This window comes from Pseudorasbora parva, chromosome 6, assembly GCF_024679245.1.
Source record: "Pseudorasbora parva isolate DD20220531a chromosome 6, ASM2467924v1, whole genome shotgun sequence".
Classification (NCBI taxonomy): Eukaryota; Metazoa; Chordata; class Actinopteri; order Cypriniformes; family Gobionidae; genus Pseudorasbora; species Pseudorasbora parva.
In genome coordinates, this window is record NC_090177.1 from 37,343,392 (window position 1) to 37,363,913 (window position 20,522).

At 43.1% G+C, this 20,522-nt stretch overlaps 1 protein-coding gene across 1 annotated transcript; it reads right to left on the bottom strand.

The window, feature by feature from the left end:
- Positions 1-4: 4 nt before the first annotated feature.
- On the bottom strand, positions 5-19,554 carry LOC137079394 (2-epi-5-epi-valiolone synthase). Its single transcript, XM_067447354.1, has 5 exons — positions 19,436-19,554; positions 2,306-2,939; positions 1,879-2,112; positions 1,545-1,797; positions 5-137 (listed from the first exon to the last, which is right to left on the bottom strand). Exons 2-5 carry the CDS (start codon positions 2,825-2,827, stop codon positions 46-48), a joined length of 1,101 nt encoding a protein of 366 aa, XP_067303455.1. The 5' UTR covers positions 2,828-2,939; positions 19,436-19,554; the 3' UTR covers positions 5-45.
- Positions 19,555-20,522: the final 968 nt, after the last annotated feature.

The following is a 20,522-nucleotide window of genomic DNA, read 5'->3' on the forward strand; positions in this document are numbered from 1 at the left end:
GTGCATCACAGATGTTTTCATGGTTTAAGAATACAATCAATACAATTATTGTGGTTTCATGGTGGTTTCACAGTTTTCATCACACCATTTCTTGAATGCTCGACACACAATGCTGTCTTCTATGTCATTGAAGATTCCTGTCAGGTATAAAAAAAGAAAAACTAATCCCACTTTATACAGTGGGCAAACAAGTATTTAGTCAGCCACCAATTATGTAAGTTCTCCCACTTAAAAACATGAGAGAAGCTTGTAATTTTCATCATAGGTACACTTGAACTATGAGAGACACAATGAGAAAAAAAATCCAGGAAATCTGATTTTTAAAGATTTTATTTGCAAATTATGGTGGAAAATAAGTATTTGGTCAGTAACAAAAGTTCAACTCAATACTTTGTTATATACCCTTTGTTGGCAATGTCAGAGGTCAAACGTTTTCTGTAAGTCTCCACAAGGTTTTTCACACTGTTGCTGGTAGTTTGGCCCATTTCTCCATGCAGATCTCCTCTAGAGCAGTGATGTTTTGGGGCTGTTACTGGGCAACACAGATTTTCAACTCCCTCCAAAGATTTTCAATGGGGTTGAGTTTCCAGGGTCTGGAGACTGGCTAGGCCACTCCAGGACCTTGAAATGCTTCTTACGAAGCCACTCCTTCGTTGCCAGGGCGGTGGGCAGCAAAAGTTGAGGTTTTACCAAAAAGTTATATTTTGGCTTCATCTGACCATGACATTCTCCCAATCCACTTCTGGATCATCCAAGTGCTTTCTAGCAAACTTCAGACGGGCCCAGACATTTACTGGCTCAAGCAGGGGGACACGTCTGGCACTGCAGGATCTGAGTCCCTAGCGGCGTAGTGTGTTACTGATGGTAGCCTTTGTTACTTTGTTCCCAGCTCTCTGCGGTCATTCACTAGCTCCCCCCGTGTGGTTCTGGGATTTTTGCTCACCGTTCTTGTGATCATCTTGACCCCACGGGGAGAGATCTTGCGTGAAGCCCCAGATCGAAGGAGATTATCAGTGGTCTTGTATGTCTTCCATTTTCTAATAATTGGTCCCACATTTGATTTCTTCACACCAAGCTGCTTACCTATTTCAGATTCAGTCTTCTCAGCCTGGTGCAGGTCTACAATTGTGTTTCTGGTGTCCTTTGACAGCTCTTTGGTCTTGGCCATAGCGGAGTTTGGAGTCTGACAGTTTGAGGTTGTGAGCAGTTGTCTTTTATACTGATAACGAGTTCAAACAGGTGCCATTAATACAGGTAACGAGTGGAGGACAGAGGAGCCTCTTAAAGAAGTTACACGTCTGTGAGAGACTGAAATTTAGATTTTTTTTTTTTTTGTAGGTGACCAAATACTTATTTTACACCATAATATGCAAATAAAATCTTTGTTTTCAAAACACTGGTTTTGGTTTTCTGGATTTTTCCCCCCTCATTCTTTCTCTCATAGAGACATAATGAGATTTTAAATTAGCACAAAACTATTGAATGCATCTTTAATGTTTGAGGGGGAAATTCAAATTGTTTTGTTCTTTTTCTATTTGACATACTTGCTTTTCCCAGCGCTGTCGGCAGAGGCATTCTCAGAAGTCCACCGGAGTGCTTGAGTCGCTCAGTAAAAGACTTCTGTACTAGATCCAGAGTGCAATCTGAATGCCACACCGGAAGCTCTAGACTCTGCATACACAAAATGATATGTCTTTTCTCCTCTTCCGTCAGAAAGCCCCTTTCATGAGCCACATAGACCATGAAAGCCATGTCAATGTTCACCGCTTCTCCATGCAAAAGTGCAGGAAGTACTTTCTGTATCAAAGAAAAGAGTGGCTCCAGTTAGAGCAATTCAAGACTGTGATACACAATGTGCAAAGTCTTAATATGTAGAACCATTTCAAGCACTGGACTGATGATATGGCCAAAGTCCACCAGCCTGTCCAGGTCATCCTCCCACAGGTTTGGGGCAAGTTCCTCCAGCATGGTTTCAATGGCCAGTCTAGTGGACACACTCGCTGCGTCCATATGCGCATTTTCTGGGATTCTCGGTTGGAACTTAGAGTCCAACAAACTTCTGCCCTCCTTCTGCAAAAGTTCAAGTAGTCCTTTGTGTTTCATCAGCGCCATCTGCAGAGGATCACTAGCATTGGTGAAACAAGTCCTCAATTACCTGCAAGTACAGTTAGTATTGTTTTAAAAATATACTTTTAAGATTTGAAGAAGGGAGTTGAGCTGTCCTACAAGTGCACATTCAAAACAATTAAGCACATTTAAATTCGATGTAAATTGCTTTGGATAAAACCATTTGTAAAATGTGTACCTTTAACATCTCGGCCATTCCATTAGAAATATGGCGGCGTGGAAGCGTGCACAGGAAAGTCCTGTCCAGGAACGTTGCCACGGGGGGTATGTAGGACCCTAGCTTATTTTTACAGTTGGCAAAATTAACCCCTGTCTTTGCTCCTACACTGGCATCAATGTAAGCCAACAGAGTTGTAGGGACACGAATATATGGAGTGCGTCTGCGATACAGAGATGCGGCGAGACCCGCGATATCCAGGCACACGCCTCCACCAATAGCGATAATGGGCTCCGTACGGCGGTCAATTCCAAATTTATGGACCTCCTCCAAGATGCTGGTCACGAGTGTCATAGACTTGTTCTCCTCAGTTGTGGGTAAGTGAAGGATCTTGTAAGTCACCCCTCTCGCTTCGAAATACGCTGCAACCTGAGAGCCGTAAAGATCATTAACAGTCTCGTCAATCACAATGAATCGCTTCATTGCTTTGCTGTTGTTCTTAAGGGCTTGGATCTCCGCAGGGTTGGAGATATGGCCGAACATCAAGGTGTCATTGCTTGCATCCAGAAGCCTCTCGCTCTGAATGACCCGATAGGTGAAGACGATTGGGCTGACCACTGTCCATGTGACTCCATCTTCTGTGGAAGACTCATAACTGCAGGGACAAATTATCCATACTTTATTCAGTAATTCAGTATAAGCTGCGTATCATTAACAAAAGCACATATGCCTTGAGGAAAAAGAACATACTTTACAGTGTAATGAATACATTTTAAAGTATATATATATATATATATATATATATATATATATATATATATATATTTATATTTATATATATATATTTTTTTTTTAAGTATGTGCTTTAACTTATTAATCAACATGGCAAAATAACTGTTGACAATATTATTTTATTTTATAATATTTTAATTACTTCAAGTACACATTAAAAGCACTTGTATATTTTTTTATGAGGGATTGTTTGTTGTGTACTATAGTAATACCCTGTTTTTTGGACATATTGATTAGTAATTTTTGTACTATGGTAAAACTGCACCATGTTTGTACATATGCTGCTGTTTTACCATGTTTACCATGGCAAAATTATGTTTAAAACATGGTAATGGTTGAGGAGAATTCTCCCTTGTAATATGTAAAGCGATTTGAGTACTCAGAAAAATGTCATATTAATATAACAAATTATTAATTATTATTATTAATATCATGTTATTGGATTGTGAGAACTGAGAACTGTGTTGAGAAAAGACTAGAGAACTGTGTTGAGAAAAGACTACAGATGCTTTCCCTCCTCTCAACCGAAATACACACACACACACACACACACACACACACACACACACACACACGTCTGGATCACTATCTTTGTAAGGACTCTCCATAGACATAATGGGTTTTATACTGTACAAACTGTACTGTACTACCCATGTCACCCCCCCCCCACACACACACACACAACCTCATGCTTTCCAACTGTAAGGTTAGTTCTTAAAATAGAAAAGTATTTCAACATGAAGTTGACAACTCTCTAAAGACTTTAAATGCTAACTGATTAAAGCTATAGAAAACATTATAAACCTCACTGAGGAAAAAGGGATGAAACATGTTTATTATTTTTTAATACTTTATTTATATTTGTATTGCAAAAAATCAAATGCTTCAATCAGCTAATTATATGACAACAGGTCCAGGCTGAGACAGTAACAAAGCACCGGAGTGGTTATTCATCGGTAAACACTCACATCTTGGCGTCCGATGACCGTCCCTCGACACACTTACAGTCTGCAGTCTGTCTGCTCCATGTAGAGTCTGCATGCTCCAATCTGAATTCAGCCATATCGTCACAGACACCGTTTCTGATTTCTGACATATTGAAGGTGAAATGTGAAAGTTTGGCCGCTTGCCGACTCGTGCCAAGTGTATAACAGTAACTAAAGCCACTGCTGCGGTGACGGGAGGAGGGGGGAACTGTAAGCAAACTATAAATAGATTTACATTAAAGGACCTGTATGGAGGGTCACCTCACAGCAAGAAGGTCCCTGGTCTGAGTCCCACGTGAGCCAGGAGGACTTTCTGTTTAAAGTTTTGCATGTTCTCAATATTGTAAAAAAAAATCCTGTAATTTTTACAGAAAAAAAACTCAACTGTGTTAGAGAATAATTCTGTAAAAATACAGTATAAATGTAATCATATATATTTCCTCCCTGCTTTTTCATGGTCAGTTGTAAGTGGTATTACTTAAACATTGAAGCATTTAGGAAAAGCAGCAATGCAGCAATGAAATGTAAAACTGCGTAAAGCCACACAGCAGGGTCACGAGTGCTGAGGCACAGGCATAAAAGTCACCAAAGCTTGTGTTTCCCTAGCTGAGGAGTTTCAAACGTCCACTGGCATTAAAATCAGCACAAAAACTGTGTGACGGGATCTTCACGGAATGGGTTTCCATGGTCGAGCAACTGCAGGCAAGCCTCACATTGCCAACTACAATGTGAAGCATTGGATGAAGTGGGGTAAAGCACGCCGCCACTGGACTCTGGAGCAGTCGAAATCTATTCTAAGTGACAAATCACACTTCTCTGTTTGGCAGTCTGATGAGTGAGTCTGGGTTTGGTGGATGCCAGGAGAACTTTACCTGCCTGACTGCATATGTAAACTCTGGTGGAGGAGGCATAATGGTATGGGGCTGTTTCCAGGTTGTTAAATCTATATCTGTTGCTGGCAGAAACAATCCCACAGAAATACTCCACAATCTTGTAGAAAGCCTTCCCAGAAGAGTGGAAGTTGTTATAGCTGCATAGAGAAACTACCATATTAATGTCTTTGTATTTAGAATGTCCCAGTTGGTAATGATCAGGCATCCATACTTTTTGTTCTTGTATTGTATTTACAGAAAAACAAAACCTATTTTATATCTTTAACATATAGTTGTCATGGTTCTGTCCCTTACATCCTCAGTTTGCTCTTGGGTTTGTGACAGAGCCATGACTGCTATAATGTCATGTTTTGTGTGAACACACAGCTTGCCATGTGTCTCTTTGTGCCATGTGTTCTCATGTCTATAGAGGGTATTCATCGAGGTCACTTTCCTGCCGGAACGCCCCCTCCTCAGCCCGGGGCTGAGTGGCAGAAGAGCTGCTGCGTGACTGGAGTTAATAGAGGAAAACACCAATAGAGCAAACGATTATCATTTTAAACTAAAGGTTAGGCTCGATATAGTGTTCCTTCGTCTATTCCTAACATTTTTATGAGCCTGATTTCAACATTTATAATATTTATAACTGTCAGTCATCACATTTTTCGAGTGAATCCCGTATGTGGGCCTATATGCGGATGGGTCATTGGAGTGTTTGTGTCCGCTTGTCAAGAATGGAAAACAAAAGTTTTATTCAAATTCTGAATATATTATAATAAAGAAATAAAAAAATATATTGCCTGGACAGCGCGCAAATCGCTCTCTTTATAATCACTAAAAGCTTTCACTCATTCAATAAACGCAATCTCACAACGTTCCACTATATTAATCAGTGAAGCTGGTATGCAATGAATCTCTTAAGCCTAGTTCACACTGCCCGAATTTTGCCCCGATTTTGAGTCGCCGACAGGTTTTGTGAAATCGCAGACAAATGCCCGAGATCACAGGCAAATCGGTGCTCGTGCACGCGAGTGACAATCACGCAGTGTGAATAATCAAAGACGCGATCAGAGAGAATCGCCGACGAGTCGCCGACGCCGGTGAGATATTTGGCATGCTAAATATCTGGACCTGTCGGCGATTCAAACTCCTGCTGTGTGAACAGCGTTCTGACTGAAAATTACACCGACAGCCAATGAGAGAGTGAGATACAGGGCAGCAGGAGGTTCAGGGAGGAGTTATAGAGCATAATTTCAGTATTTTAATAGATATATTTACAATTCTATCAAACAGAAACAAAGGGCAAACATTTTCACATCCAGCCACAACAGCAGCACATTACAAAATTATTTATTTACCTCAAACTGTTTTTGCAGAACAAAACAAAGGCTCCCTCTGTCTCTCCAACAATTTCTTCCGCCATAATCTTTTTTCTTTTTCTCCACAAATCAGCGCACATACAATTTGAAGCAAACTTTGTGCAGTTTATCATTTTTAATAACAATTCCAAGTCACGCGCGAGAACTCCGGTCTGACGCACGTGTGATCTCGCGTTGTTTACTGGTCACATTGCACGTGTGTTTGGGAAATGTAGTTTGCGCACCGGAGAGAGAGAGAGTTGTTGCCTTGTCGGCGATTCTTCCTCTTGTTCAGTCATGCAGTGTGAACTCCTCTGTTGTCAAACCATCGTGCAGTGTGAACACAGCAGTGACTGAATGATACCCCAGATAGTCATGCAGTGTGAATAGAGCAGTGACCCGACGAGTTTGAAAATCGTGCAGTCTGAACTAGGCTTTATTTCTGCACTTAAAGAGGATTGACACGCGTGTGAACTGAACTCAGCACCTGGACAAACACTCGTGCAGTGAGTGGATTCCAAGTTCAACACCTGTGATTGGCCAACTGCGTTGTAGAAATCTACAAGCATGTCTGTGATTGGCTACATTACTCACCGAGGCGAAAACACCTTGGAAATGTAATCATTTGACGAGTGCAAATACAGATACGCACTGGATCTTTTGCTTACTACTTTTCGCTAATAATATGCTATTATTACAAATTCTTACAGAGGATTACAGATCCTAGACAAGCAGTTATGGGCAGCGTTTCCCTCTTAAAGCAGAAGCAGCAGCAGGTGGCAGTGGTTTGAGTGAGAAAATTACACGCTATTATCAAGTCCGTCTCAAGTCTATTGGCAGAGCGACGCAGCAAAATTCCCTCTCTTCGGCAAGAGGGAGCCAGGGTGAAGGAGTTTGCTCATCAGTTCATGGTTGCAGCAGAAGGGCTCAACATCAGGGATGCAGTGCTCAAGGACATTTTTAACAGCATCTTAACAAGCCTATCAGAGCCTGGGAGATGGGAATGCTGGGTATACTGTCTTTTTGGCAGTTTGTGGCTGTTTTTTGCAGGGAGCATGGCCTTTCATCTCTTGGTCCTCCCCCACTTCTCCTCACAGATTGCCAAGTCCCCAGTACTCCGACGATCCCTTCAGGGAGAGGGAGGAAGAAGAACACTGTCACCTCATCTGCTACCTACCCAGAGGTGGCTAAAGGGGCAGCAGCTTCCTCCAGAAGCGGTAGGCTCTACATTGCCTCGCCCTCGTAGGTGCAGGAGAAGGAGGGCTCCTGGCGTTCACCCAAGTCCAGTGTTTCCGGAGGACCCTACGGCAGTGTTCTCTAGTCTGGAGACACTCCGAGAGGACTGCTGTCAACCTGGACTCCGTCTCCTGTCTCCAGTCCAGAGAAGACTCCGTCTCCTTTCTCCAGCCCAGAGAGGACTCCGTCTCCTGTCTCCAGTCCAGAGAGGACTCCGTCTCCTTTCTCCAGTCCAGAGAGGACTCCGTCTCCTTTCTCCAGCCCAGAGAGGACTCCGTCTCCTGTCTCCAGTCCAGAAAGGACTCTGTCTCCTGTCTGCAGTCCAGAGAGGACTCCGTCTCCTGTCTCCAGTCCAGAGAGGACTCCGTCTCCTTTCTCCAGTCCAGAGAGGACTCCGTCTCCTTTCTCCAGCCCAGAGAAAACTCCCTCTCCTTTCTCCAGTCCAGAGAGGACTCCGTCTCCTGTCTCCAGTCCAGAGAGGACTCCGTCTCCTGTCTCCAGTCCAGGACTCCGTCTCCTTTCTCCAGTCCAGAGAGGACTCTGTCTCCTTTCTCCAGTCCAGAAAGGACTCCGTCTCCTGCCTCCAGTCCAGAGAGGACTCCGTCTCCTTTCTCCAGTTTAGAGAGGACTCCGTCTCCTGTCTCCAGTCCAGAGAGGACTCCGTCTCCTTTCTCCAGTCCAGTGAGGACTCCGTCTCCTTTCTCCAGTCCAGAGCGGACTCCGTCTCCTTTTTCCAGTCCAGACAGGACTCCGTCTCCTTTTTCCAGTCCAGAGAGGACTCCGTCTCCTGCCTCCAGTCCAGAGAGGACTCCGTCTCCTGTCTCCAGTCCAGAGAGGACTCCGTCTCCTTTCTCCAGTCCAGAAAGGACTCCGTCTCCTTTTTCCAGTCCAGAGAGGACTCCGTCTCCTTTCTCCAGTCCAGAGAGGACTCCGTCTCCTTTCTCCAGTCCAGAGAGGACTCCGTCTCCTGTCTCCAGTCCAGAGAGGACTCCGTCTCCTGCCTCCAGTCCAGAGAGGACTCCGTCTCCTGCCTCCAGTCCAGAGAGGACTCCGTCTCCTGCCTCCAGTCCAGAAAGGGCTCCGTCTCCTGTCTCCAGTCCAGAAAGGACTCCGTCTCCTGTCTCCAGTCCAGAGAGGACTCCGTCTCCTTTCTCCAGTCCAGAAAGGACTCCGTCTCCTTTTTCCAGTCCAGAGAGGACTCCGTCTCCTTTCTCCAGTCCAGAGAGGACTCCGTCTCCTTTCTCCAGTCCAGAAAGGACTCCGTCTCCTTTCTCCAGTCCAGAAAGGACTCTGTCTCCTTTCTCCAGTCCAGAGAGGACTCCGTCTCCTTTCTCCAGTCCAGAAAGGACTCCGTCTCCTTTTTCCAGTCCAGAGAGGACTCCGTCTCCTTTCTCCAGTCCAGAGAGGACTCCATCTCCTTTCTCCAGTCCAGAGAGGACTCCATCTCCTGTCTCCAGTCCAGAGAGGACTCCATCTCCTTTCTCCAGTCCAGAGAGGACTCTGTCTCCTTTTTCCAGTCCAGAGAGGACTCCATCTCCTTTCTCCAGTCCAGAGAGGACTCCATCTCCTGTCTCCAGTCCAGAGAGGACTCCATCTCCTGTCTCCAGTCCAGAGAGGACTCCATCTCCTGTCTCCAGTCCAGAGAGGACTCTGTCTCCTTTTTCCAGTCCAGAGAGGACTCTGTCTCCTTTCTCCAGTCCAGAAAGGACTCCGTCTCCTGCCTCCAGTCCAGAGAGGACTCCGTCTCCTGCCTCCAGTCCAGAGAGGACTCCGTCTCCTGCCTCCAGTCCAGAGAGGACTCCGTCTCCTGTCTCCAGTCCAGAAAGGACTCCGTTTCCTTTTTCCAGTCCAGAGAGGACTCCGTCTCCTGTCTCCAGTCCAGAGAGGACTCCGTCTCCTGTCTCCAGTCCAGAGAGGACTCCGTCTCCTTTCTCCAGTCCAGAAAGGACTCTGTCTCCTTTCTCCAGTCCAGAGAGGACTCCGTCTCTCTGTCCCCCTTGGTCCACCCGTCCAGTTTCTCCCTGGCCCTCTGCCAGGACTCCAGAGCCACCCGTCTGGTCCATCCCTCCCATCCCCCCCGGTTGTCTGCCAGGGTTCTTGATTGGCCAGAGCCACCCTGGTGCCTTCCTCCGGCTTCACCCTGGCCTTTGGCCAGGACTCCAGGCCCGCCTGAGCCTCCCTTGCTCAACTCTCCAACCCCACCCTGGTCCCTTGTAAGGAATTTATTATAATATAATATTAGGGAAGAACAAAACATTACATTTGGTATTGTTCTGAAAAATATTGACAAATTTGTAATCATATTCAAAGAAAGGGTGAGGATGTCGATTTTTCTAGGCCAGACATACCTTTTGGCTACTAGCTACACTGTAAAAAATCAAAACGGAAAATGTACTGGTAATTTTCAGGATGTACATTATCCAATCCGTTAACCCATAAAACACAAACTAATGCTACGTGTAAGTCAAAATACAGGTAAAACACCTGTAAAAAAAACAATACGGAAAATTCCTTCATATTTATACAGTACAGTGTGGACTTTTTTTTACAGTGTACTGTATATCTGTTTAACTATCATAATACAATAGAAAGAAACACATGTAGCTTTTCCCCAAGCTGAAGGGCATACGAATATATTGACACCACAGCACACAGTGCCATACAAAACACCATCATGGTAACACATGACACTAAAATAATGCAAAAAACGTTTATTTATTTAAGAACATACCTAATGTACGAAACTGATTACAAGAAAAAAACATCAAATATGAGCGGTCACAGTGATTTCTGCGAATGACAGTGAACAGCTTTCCACTGTAAATTATAAGATGATTTGTTTATTTTCCCCAACAAAGTTACATTTATAAATGAAGTGTTTTTGCAGAATAAATTAAAAGAAATAATGGAGATACTGAGCATTTTTACTGTATTCGGGATGCATGAAACCAGTTAAATCAGCACCATAGTGAAGGACCTGGAGAATCTGTGCTTTATTTATCACTAAACCACATTTTTACCTGAAAGTCAAAACACATTACATACTTTCATTAATTAGCTGAGCCAATGCCATTGAATATGAACGCCGACAGATTGCATTCAGTATTACTTTTTTAATTGGCATACATTATACTGTATCATGCAGGATAAATACTTCCGTTCGACAGGCATTCATGCTGTCCAGTTTACTGACTACACTACACAGGCTGAAACTGCTGGATCAGTAACATTTGAGGTTTAAGTGCTACCCGTATTGCCCTCCAGAGGGCATCAAAGTGCTGCAAGACTGATATTTTGTAGGCTAATCTATAAATTATCATCACACTGGGTCTCCAGGAAAACACCCAGTAGTATTTTTCCACTGAATTTTGGATTATTGCAGAAAATAAGTGAAAATAAGGAATATGTGACAACAAAAGTTTATGATTCTTAGACATTTTGTACAAGTTAATCTTCAGATCTTTTCACTTTTGTGATATTTGAAGCCTAAATATGAGCGGCAGAAGTAAAAAGGAGACTAAAACCAACTAAACACCAGTTTGGCCAGACTGGCTAAAACCAGCTGCACATAAACTTGGCCAGGCTGGAAAAGACCAATTGGTCATAAATGTAATTCACTTGACAAGGGAAAAATAAATTGCTAATTTATTCCCCACGTTCTGTCAGAATAAAATGATGATCTGTTCCTGTAAATGCTGTAACATGCTTTATTTTTTTGCATGGTGGCTCATGACTCATTTTACCCTGGTTTACAAATGGACTCAAAAATGTCCTTAGTAACAACAAATAATTCAGATTCATTGAGAAAAACACCCTGTCTGAACGGAATTGGGAATCAAGCAGCGACGGACGGAGAGTCGCCTGCTAGCGGTAGCAAACCTCCGATATCTCCATAGCCAGCTCTATTAACTCACTGGCCTCTTGACAAGAGTTCATGAAACTGCAGTCAAACTCCACGTTACAGCTGCAACAGTCTTTTCCTTTGGACTGCTCATCGGAGGAGCTGTAATACTTGTAAGAGGGGAAGCAGCGGATAAACGCCCGCTCACAAACATCAGGCAGCATGGTGAAGATATCACAGAAGCGGCAGTAGAGGCAAGCCAGCAGGATGGAGGCGCAGTCATCTGGACAGAAGGAAATTAACGAATTACCCAGTGGGCTTGACATGAAATAATAGTTCGAAATATTTCATTTATTTATGTTAAGCTGATTTGACTCTTTATTGTATAAAGAGCTATATAAATAAATGTGACATCACTTGACATGTCCATGATGGCATCATAGTACAGTACTTTTTGACATCAATAGTTGCATGAATATTTGTAAAATGTCACTTAGCTTTAATATACAGTATATGCTAGCACATTAATTTTCAGAATGCACATCACACAGTTATCATTACCTGAACACTTATTCTTGCATGCATTATTTATTATTTGCAGACATCTATACATCAAGTTAAGTGCAGGCTGCCATACACTGTAAAACTAAGATGCTCTAATTACAATGAAAATCCCAGAAATCAGCCATTTCAGGATGATGGATAGAACGAGAGAAGCCCAAATTACACTGATCAGGCATAACATTATGACCACTGACAGGTGAAGTGAATAACACTGGTTATCTCTTCATCACGGCTCCTGTTAGTGGGTGGGATATATTAGACAGCAAGTGAAAATATTTTCCTCAGAGTTGATGTGTTAGAAGCAGGAAAATGGGCAAGAGTAAGGATTTGAGTGAGTTTGACAAGGGCCAAATTGTGATGGCTAGACGACTGGGTCAGAGCATCTTCAAAACTGCAGCTCTTGTGGGCTGTTCCCGGTCTGCAGTGGTCAGTCTCTATCAAAAGTGCTCCAAGAGGAACAGTGGAGAACCGGCCACAGGGTCATGGGCGGCCAAGGCTCACTGATGCACGTGAGGAGTGAAGGCTGGCCCGTGTGGTCCGATCAAACAGACGAGCTACTGGAGCTCAAATTGCTCAAGAAGTTAATGCTGGTTCTGATAGAAAGGTGTCAGAATACACAGAGCATCACAGTTTGTTGCGTATGGGGCTGCAGAGCCGCAGACCAGTCAGGGTGCCCATGCTGACCCCTGACCCCACCGAAAGCGCCAACAGTGGCACGTGAGCATCAGAACTGGACCATGGAGCAATGGAAGAAGGTGGCCTGGTCTGAGGAATCAGGTTTCCTATTTCATCACGTGGATGGCCGGGGGTGTGTGCGTCACTTACCTGGGGAACACATGGCCCCAGGATGCACAATGGGAAGAAGGCATTGTGTATTTCAGCCTTTTATCAGCACATTTCTCAGAATTATGATTATTGCACGTGTGGCCATGCATGCCACTCTGCACAGAATCAGACTAATGCCACATGTAAAACCTTGTAGACAGCAGCTCCCGATAGGTGTGTAATTATATTGTGGGTTGTTTGAGCAGAAATGGAGCACATAATGCACAGCTGGGAGAAATAAGCGGTGACCTGCAGCCATTAATGTAACAGTATACATTCCCCTGGTGAACTAACCTAATGGTTTGAGACCCAAACACCATCAACATAGGATGAACATGCAGTAGTGAGAGAATTATTTTTCAAAGTACAGGTTTATGGTCATGTATCTTGCATAAGGCTTTGTCACTGAGGGAGTCTTAGCATCCGAGTGTTGGTGTAAGTGCTCATAAAAGTGCACTTCTCTCTGCATGAGAGCTGCAAGCGCATCAAATTAACATGTTTACAAGTGTGTCTGGGACTGAGTGATACTAAAACGGGTGTTGAAACTACAGGATTTAACTGTAAAGTAACAGCAGCCAAAACTGATTATAGCCGTGTTGTTTCTGCGGAACAATATTTCTGAAACAAACGAATAAATAGTAAAAGCATTTTTCCTTTTAGGCACTAAAATACCAATGGACCGTTATTATTTTAAGAAACAATTGGGAGCTAGGTTATGGTAACATTTAAATATATTTTATGTGTTTTTGAAAGACCATGGCTGTGTTTATTCCATTAAAGGGGGGGTGAAACACTCAGTTTCAGTCAATCTCATGTCAATCTTGAGTACCTATAGAGTAGTATTGCATCCTTCATATCTCCGAAAAGTCTTTAGTTTTATTATATTTATAAAAGAAATATAGGCTGTACCGAGTCTTTCCGGAAAAAACCGAGCGCCTGGAGGCGTATCGTGTGGGCGGAGCTAAAGAATGACGAGCGCGCAAAGCGGTGACGTCCTCAAGCGTGGAGAGACCCAATGGCTATCTCAGCTAATAGATATGATCTAGAATCAAATCTGAGGGAGAAATAAATTGAACAGGAGAAACGGCAACATCAGGACGTCTGTCTCTGTGGTATGTAAGTTACTGTATTTAATGGCCTGTCCACATTTCTGTGTGTCTTTACTCGCAGAGTATGAGGACATGATTCGGTTTATGGACTATTGTATGCGACTAGACCTTAGAAGTAGCAAGCAAAACGGTTTTGCACGTCAGAATACTGTAACGTTATACAGAACAACAATGGAGTCCGTTAGCGCATTTGAATGACGAAGCACGTGATCGTGTCGTTTACTGATGTTTACTCATGCATCCGTAGCCAAAAGCACAGACATTTGAAGCAGTTTAAGTTAACTCACCGGCTGCTTCCAATGCAGGACCTTTATCGCTGGGACCGCTCCGTCAAAAACACACTTCTTTGGTCTGATTTGGTGAAGTCCTGACAGCAGTGACTGTGGAGATCCATTTTGAGACGCAACTGAAACGATGTTGTGAAGCTTCCCGTCATTTCTGCGTTCAAATCGGTTCAAATGCAGCGCTGCCTTCCCGGAATGCTGTGCTGAAGCGTTGAAGTCGCTCGACGTCACCCATAGGAATAAAGTGGAGCGCGGCGCGACATAAGTGTTCACGGACGAGTGGATCTGCAGCTGAGAGACTGTTTACGGCGTGCTCTAGTCACGCGCGCGCGCACCCTACCGGGAGAAGAGCCCGTACGGCCCATACAAGGACCTTCCGCTCTATTAACGTCAAGCCGAGCCATACTCGAAAAAAACTCGCCGAAACTTGTGAGAAACCGGAAGGAGTATTTTTAACACAGAAATACTCAATCAAACATCCAACATTAGTTTTTGAAACTTTGTCTATGTTTAGGATGGGAATCCAAGTCTTTAACAGTGTAAAAAGCTCAGTATGCATGAAACAGCATTTCACCCCCCCTTTAAAAATACAGTAACATTCGGATATATTATTATTTCTGTATTATTTAAAATGTTTTGTTTTAATATATTTTGAAATATAATTTATTCCTGTGATTAAAGTTGAATTTTCAGCCTCATTACTCCAGAGCAGACTTCAGTCACATGATCCTTCATTCTAATATGCTTATTTGCTGCTCAAGAAACATTTCTTGTTGTTTATTATTATTATTATTATAGTATTTTAATAATGTTATGTCCCACAATTTTAAACAGGAAATGCATGTGACGTCACCGTCAGCTGGAGCGACTGCGATTACGCCCCACTGAGTGGCAAAAAGACTGAGGCCCCGTCCACTCGGAGACGCGTTTAGCTGTATACGTATACATTTGGTACCGTATCAGCATTTCGTACACACAGATTCGGCGTTTTGGAAGCATGAATCCGATATTTTTTGAAACCGGGTCCCAAAGTGGATAAATCTAAAAACGTCAATCTTCCGTTTTCGTGTGTAGAGCGAATCCGTATATTTTCTGAAACGGTGATGTCATCACACTACGTCCAGCACGGTGAAAGAGTTAAGGGATACAACGACGGGCACTGGGCATGTGCACATCAATATTGTGTCATTTAATTACCGTATCTCCAGTATTGTAAGGGTATGTTTAGGGTCGGGGTAGGTGTAGCCGTTAAAGGGGTACTTCAGCGCTGGGAAGATGAATCTGTATTTAAACTGGGTCCTCAATGTAGTAGAAATGTGAAATAATTTTTGAATTTGGTGCTTTCTTGACTGAGAAAAGACAGAATTTATTTTTGTCTCATGGGGATGAAAGACTACAATTCCCAGAATGCTTCGCTGCCCTGTGAGGCTATTCCCAAAGTCACCACTACTGGATTACAGTGACTGAGTTCAGAAAGTACAATTAAAAACTGAACGTATGTTCAATATATAACGATCGAGTTGCCGCGTGAGTCTCACAGCAGACTCAGATTAGGAGTCAGATTACATTTGTCATAAATGAGCTGATGAGCTCTCGTGATGAGAGCTGAGGTAATCGCGACCACACTCGCGGCATACATTCACAACGCGTTTTCAGTCTGGCAGGTTTTCAGTTCATACATAAGTTCATAAGTTAAAACACTTACATTGCTTAGCATCCGTTTAAATTAATGCCTGTAGCTGAGCTGTGCTGTAAGTGTGATCTCCATTCCCCATGCACGAGTTGAAAACATGGGGAAATGGCTCCCTCTGCTGGCTGTAGTCTTTAGCCTCTGGGCAAACATTCCTCTCGTGACGCAAATATCGTCAATTTGCGTCACGAGAGGAATTTTTTCAGAAATAAAATGCATAAATCTCTCGTCTCAGGGGGATATAAGAGGGGGGAGCATGGTCATTTGAATATACTCCAGGGTTTCTACTGATACAAAGCCATTTGTTAATCGCTGAAGTAACCCTTTAATAAAACACATCTGTTAAGAGGCAAATGTATTTATTGTTATTTTATTGTGAGATTTTGCCTCACCTCCGACCACTGCTATACCCCTTCTAGCCACAACTCTTCTTCTCCGTTTTTAGTGTATTTTTGTGGCAGAATTACAGCGCCACACACTGGCCTGGAATGCAAACTACATTGTTTTTAGTTGGTTTCGATAATCTCGTGTGGACGCAGATATTTCTTGAAACGAGAAAAAAAAAAAGTTCTGGTTTCATGTGGACGGGGCCTGAGAGGCAGCACTGATTTACAGTGTGAATGCAGCGAAAACACACAAAACCAGGCCTGGCGCCAGAGGGGGGTAGGGGGAGGCTTGTCCACGGACCCAGTGGATATCGCTGTTCCGGACTTCATAATAACCTGTAATTTTCTCACTCAAACTACTCCCACCTGCTGCTGCTTCTGCTTTAAGAGGGAAACGCTGCCCATAACTGCTTGTCTGTGATCTGTAATCCTCCGTAATAATTCATAATAATAGCATATTATTAGCGAAAAGGAGCTAACAAAAGATCCAGTGTGTGTCTGTATTTGCATTCATCAAATGATTACATTTCCAACGTGTTTTCACCTCGGTGAGTAATGTAGCCAATCACAGACATGCTTTAAGATTTCTACAACGCAGTTGGCCAATCACAGGTGTTGAACTTGGAATCCCCACACCGCTCGAGTGTTTGTCCAGGCGCTGAGTTCAGTTCACTGATTAATATAGTGGAACGTTGTGAGATTGCGTTTATTGAATGAGTGACAGCTTTTAGTGATTATAAAGAGAGCGCTTTGCGCGCTGTCTAGGCAATATAAGTATTTATTTTTTTATTATAATATATTCAGAATTTGAATAAAACTTGTTTTCCATTCTTGAGAAGCGGTCACATACACACTTCAATACACAGACCCATCCGCATTACATGCAGGATTCATTTGAAAAATGTGATGACTGACAGACAGTTATATTCATGTCGAAATCAGGCTCATAAAAATGTCAGGAAAACACGATTCCTGGCTGCATGTCATTATCCATGGATCACTGAATCTGTGGTCAGTTGTAAGGATCACTATATCGAGCCCAACCTTTCGTTTAAACTGATAATCGTTTGCTCTATTGGTGTTTTCCTCTATTAACTCCAGTCACACAGCAGCTCTTCTGCCACTCAGCCCCGGCTGAGGAGGGGGCGTTCCGGCAGGAAAGTGACCTCGATGCATTCCCTCTATACCACCAGCCACTTGATTAGTTCCACCTGTTAAACTGCTCGTTAATGCAAATCTAATCAGCCAATCACATGGCAGCAACTCTGTGCATTTAGGCATGTAGACATGGGCTGCGTCCGAAATCTGGAAAATGCTCCCTTCAGAGGACACATTTGAAAGCAGGAAGGCATCAAGTCATGTCTGAATCTAATGTTAGCTTCACTTCCTGTCTCCTGAGAGACCTTCAACTGATCGATTTTTGAAGACAGCATACATGTGTCCTTCACTGCCTTTGACATCCCACAATCCTGTGCTTTCCATTCAGTTACAGTTGAGCTGGGGGGAAAAGATGGCTTCCGAAAGTTGCGTTTGCTGGTCAGTTTGTGTGTTAATGTGTTTTTTACGAATACTTTTCACTTCTGATGTAATTTCTAGCGAGAAATGACTAATGCAGTAATTAACTATGTGTTTAGTTCTTACCAAAGCTCTCTCTATTTTGCTGTAGATCATTAAACTGTTACAACTGTGCCTTCATGCTTCATGCTGCCTTACAAGCCATTGCCTGATAAGACAGCGAGGCAACGAGTCAGCTGCCTAGGTTTTTGGACGCAGCCATGGTCAAACCATCTGCTGAAGTTTGAAGTTCAAACTAAGCATCAGAATGAGGAAAAAAGGTGATTTAAGTGACTTTGAACGTGAAATGGTTGTTGGTGCCAGACGGGCTTGTCTGAATATTTCAGAAACTGCTAATCGAGCTTTTCACACACAACCATCTCTAGGGTTTACAGAGGATGGTATGAATTGAAAAGGAGAAAATATCTGGTGAGCGGCAGTCCTGTGGGTAAAAATGTCTGTGAGGAGAATGGCCAGACTGGTTTAGGTGATAGAAAGACAACAGTAACTCAAATAAGCACTGGTTACACCCCAGGACTGCAGAAGAGCATCTCTGAACACACAAACCTGAAGGATTGAAGAGCTAGAGCAAAAGAAGACACACCGCTGACCCTCCTGTCAGATAAGAACAGCAGACTGAGGCTACAGACACGCAGGACACCAACACTGGACAAAAGAAGATTGGAAAAACATTGCCTGGTCTGATGAGTCTGGATTTCTGCTGTGACAGTCAGACGGTCGGATCAGAATTTGGAGCAAAAAACATAAAAGCATTGATCATCCTGTCTTGTATCAGCGGTTCAGGAGTTGTAATGGTGTGTGGGTTTGTTTTCTTGGCACACTTTGAACCTCTTAGTGCCATTTGAGAATCTTTTAAACCCCACTGACTACCTGAACATTGTTGCTGACCATGTCCATCCCTTTAAGACCACAGTGTATCATCCTCTGATGGATACTTCCAGCAGGATAATGCACGTCACAAAGCTCAAATCATCTCAAACTGGTTTCTTGAACATGACAGTGACTTCTCTAAACTCAAATGCCCTCCACAGACACCAGATCTCAACCCAATAGAGCAGCTTTGGGATGTGAAGGAATGGGGGATTCACATCATGGATGAGCAGCCGACAAATCTGCAGCAATAACTGCGTGATGCTTTCATGATAATATGAAACAAAATCTCAGACGAATGTTTCCAGCACCTTGTTCAAACTCTGCCATGAAGAATTAAAGCAGTTCTGAAGGCAAAAGATCGAGGGTCCAACTTGGTACTAGCGACAAGGTGTACTAATAAAGTGTCCGGTGTGTGCGTGTGTGTGTTTGTGATACATATACGTATGGCTCATTTATTGATATTTATAATACACCTATGCACTGAGATTATAATTGCCCAATAAAGTAACTGATGTTCAATTGATTTTAGTTTCTTCATTGATTTACAATATGAATTTCTCAAATTACTATAACTGGCACACATGCTTCCATAAGAAAAGATGTCTAGATCATATTTTACAATTAAAGCACAACTGTTTTACACACACATAGGCTGCACAGGATTAGGAAGAGTGCAGTTAAAAGTTAAAGCAGGCAGGACAGAACTTCTACAGGATAACACGCAAGTCAACATCTAAGCAGAGAAGTATTGTCGCTGTACCTGCAGCGTCGGGCTGATAGGACTCAAAGGAGGTGAAGGTGCTGCTCTCGGCGCTGGGCTTTCCACGCGAGCAGAGCGAAGAGCTGGATCCGACCCACTCACTGTCCCCTGAGGACACGGGCTCCTCTTCATGGTCCACATCTATCTCTGAGATGGTGCTCAACCTTCTCACCCCGCTAACTACAGCTTCACTCATTCTGCATCCAGGATTAATGGACATGCAATCGTAGTTGAAAATTAGATATTACAACTATATATTGCATTGAATATTAAACAAATATTACAGCAGATTGAGCAAAAGCACATGCTAAAGCAATATAAAAAGCATTCAGGAGAAAAAAAGCATACTCTGCCCACAGCGATTCCAGTGCCCTGCCTCCCGAGAAAAAAAGAGCTAATGTTAAACACTTCAGTCTGATCTGAGCTCAACACGTGCCAGATTCAACCAATAGTTTAGCTGTAATGTAGTATACTATCAACAACAACAAAAAAGATGCAATCCCTATATTCAGAAGAATCTGAATGGTATAAAGTGCAAAAGGAGCAATGATGCAACTGAGTGTGAGAATGAAGATGTGAATGGAAGATAACCTGTACTGAATAAATTATTAAACGCCATCTGTGAGCAATGAGTCCCTGGATAGTTTCCAGAGTGGCTACAGTTCCATGAAATGGATTTAAAGGGGTAGTTCACCTCAAAATTAAAATGTCCCCATGATTTACTCACCCTAAAGCAATCCTAGGTGTATATGACAATCAGAGATATTCTGTTCTATAATGGCAGTGAATGGGAGCACAAAAAAAAAGTGCATCCATCCATTAAAAAAATAATCCACTGGGCTGCCTTTCACTGCCATTATAATGTTTCGATTACCCAGGATATTTTTTTATATTTCCAAAAGTTTTGGGAGGCTCAGGACTCAGGCCAGTCAAGTCCTCCGCACCAAACTCTCTCCATGTCTTTATGGACCTTGCTTTGGCACTAGTGTGCAGTCATGTTGGAACAGGAAGGGGCCATCCCCAAACTGTTCCCACAAAGTTGGGAGCATGAAATTGTCCAAAATGTCTTGGTATGCTGAAGAATAAA

What these genes read in the sequence shown, in the direction of transcription:
- LOC137079394 (XM_067447354.1), bottom strand. Translation starts at nt 2,827, where the DNA reads ATGTTCGGCCATATCTCCAACCCTGCGGAGATCCAAGCCCTTAAGAAC. An exon ending in GAATGGCCGAGATGTTAAAG is followed by an intron (nt 2,113 to 2,305) that starts GTACACATTTTA and finishes GATCCTCTGCAG; the next exon opens with ATGGCGCTGATGAAACACAA. An exon ending in TCAGTCCAGTGCTTGAAATG is followed by an intron (nt 1,798 to 1,878) that starts GTTCTACATATT and finishes TCTTTGATACAG; the next exon opens with AAAGTACTTCCTGCACTTTT.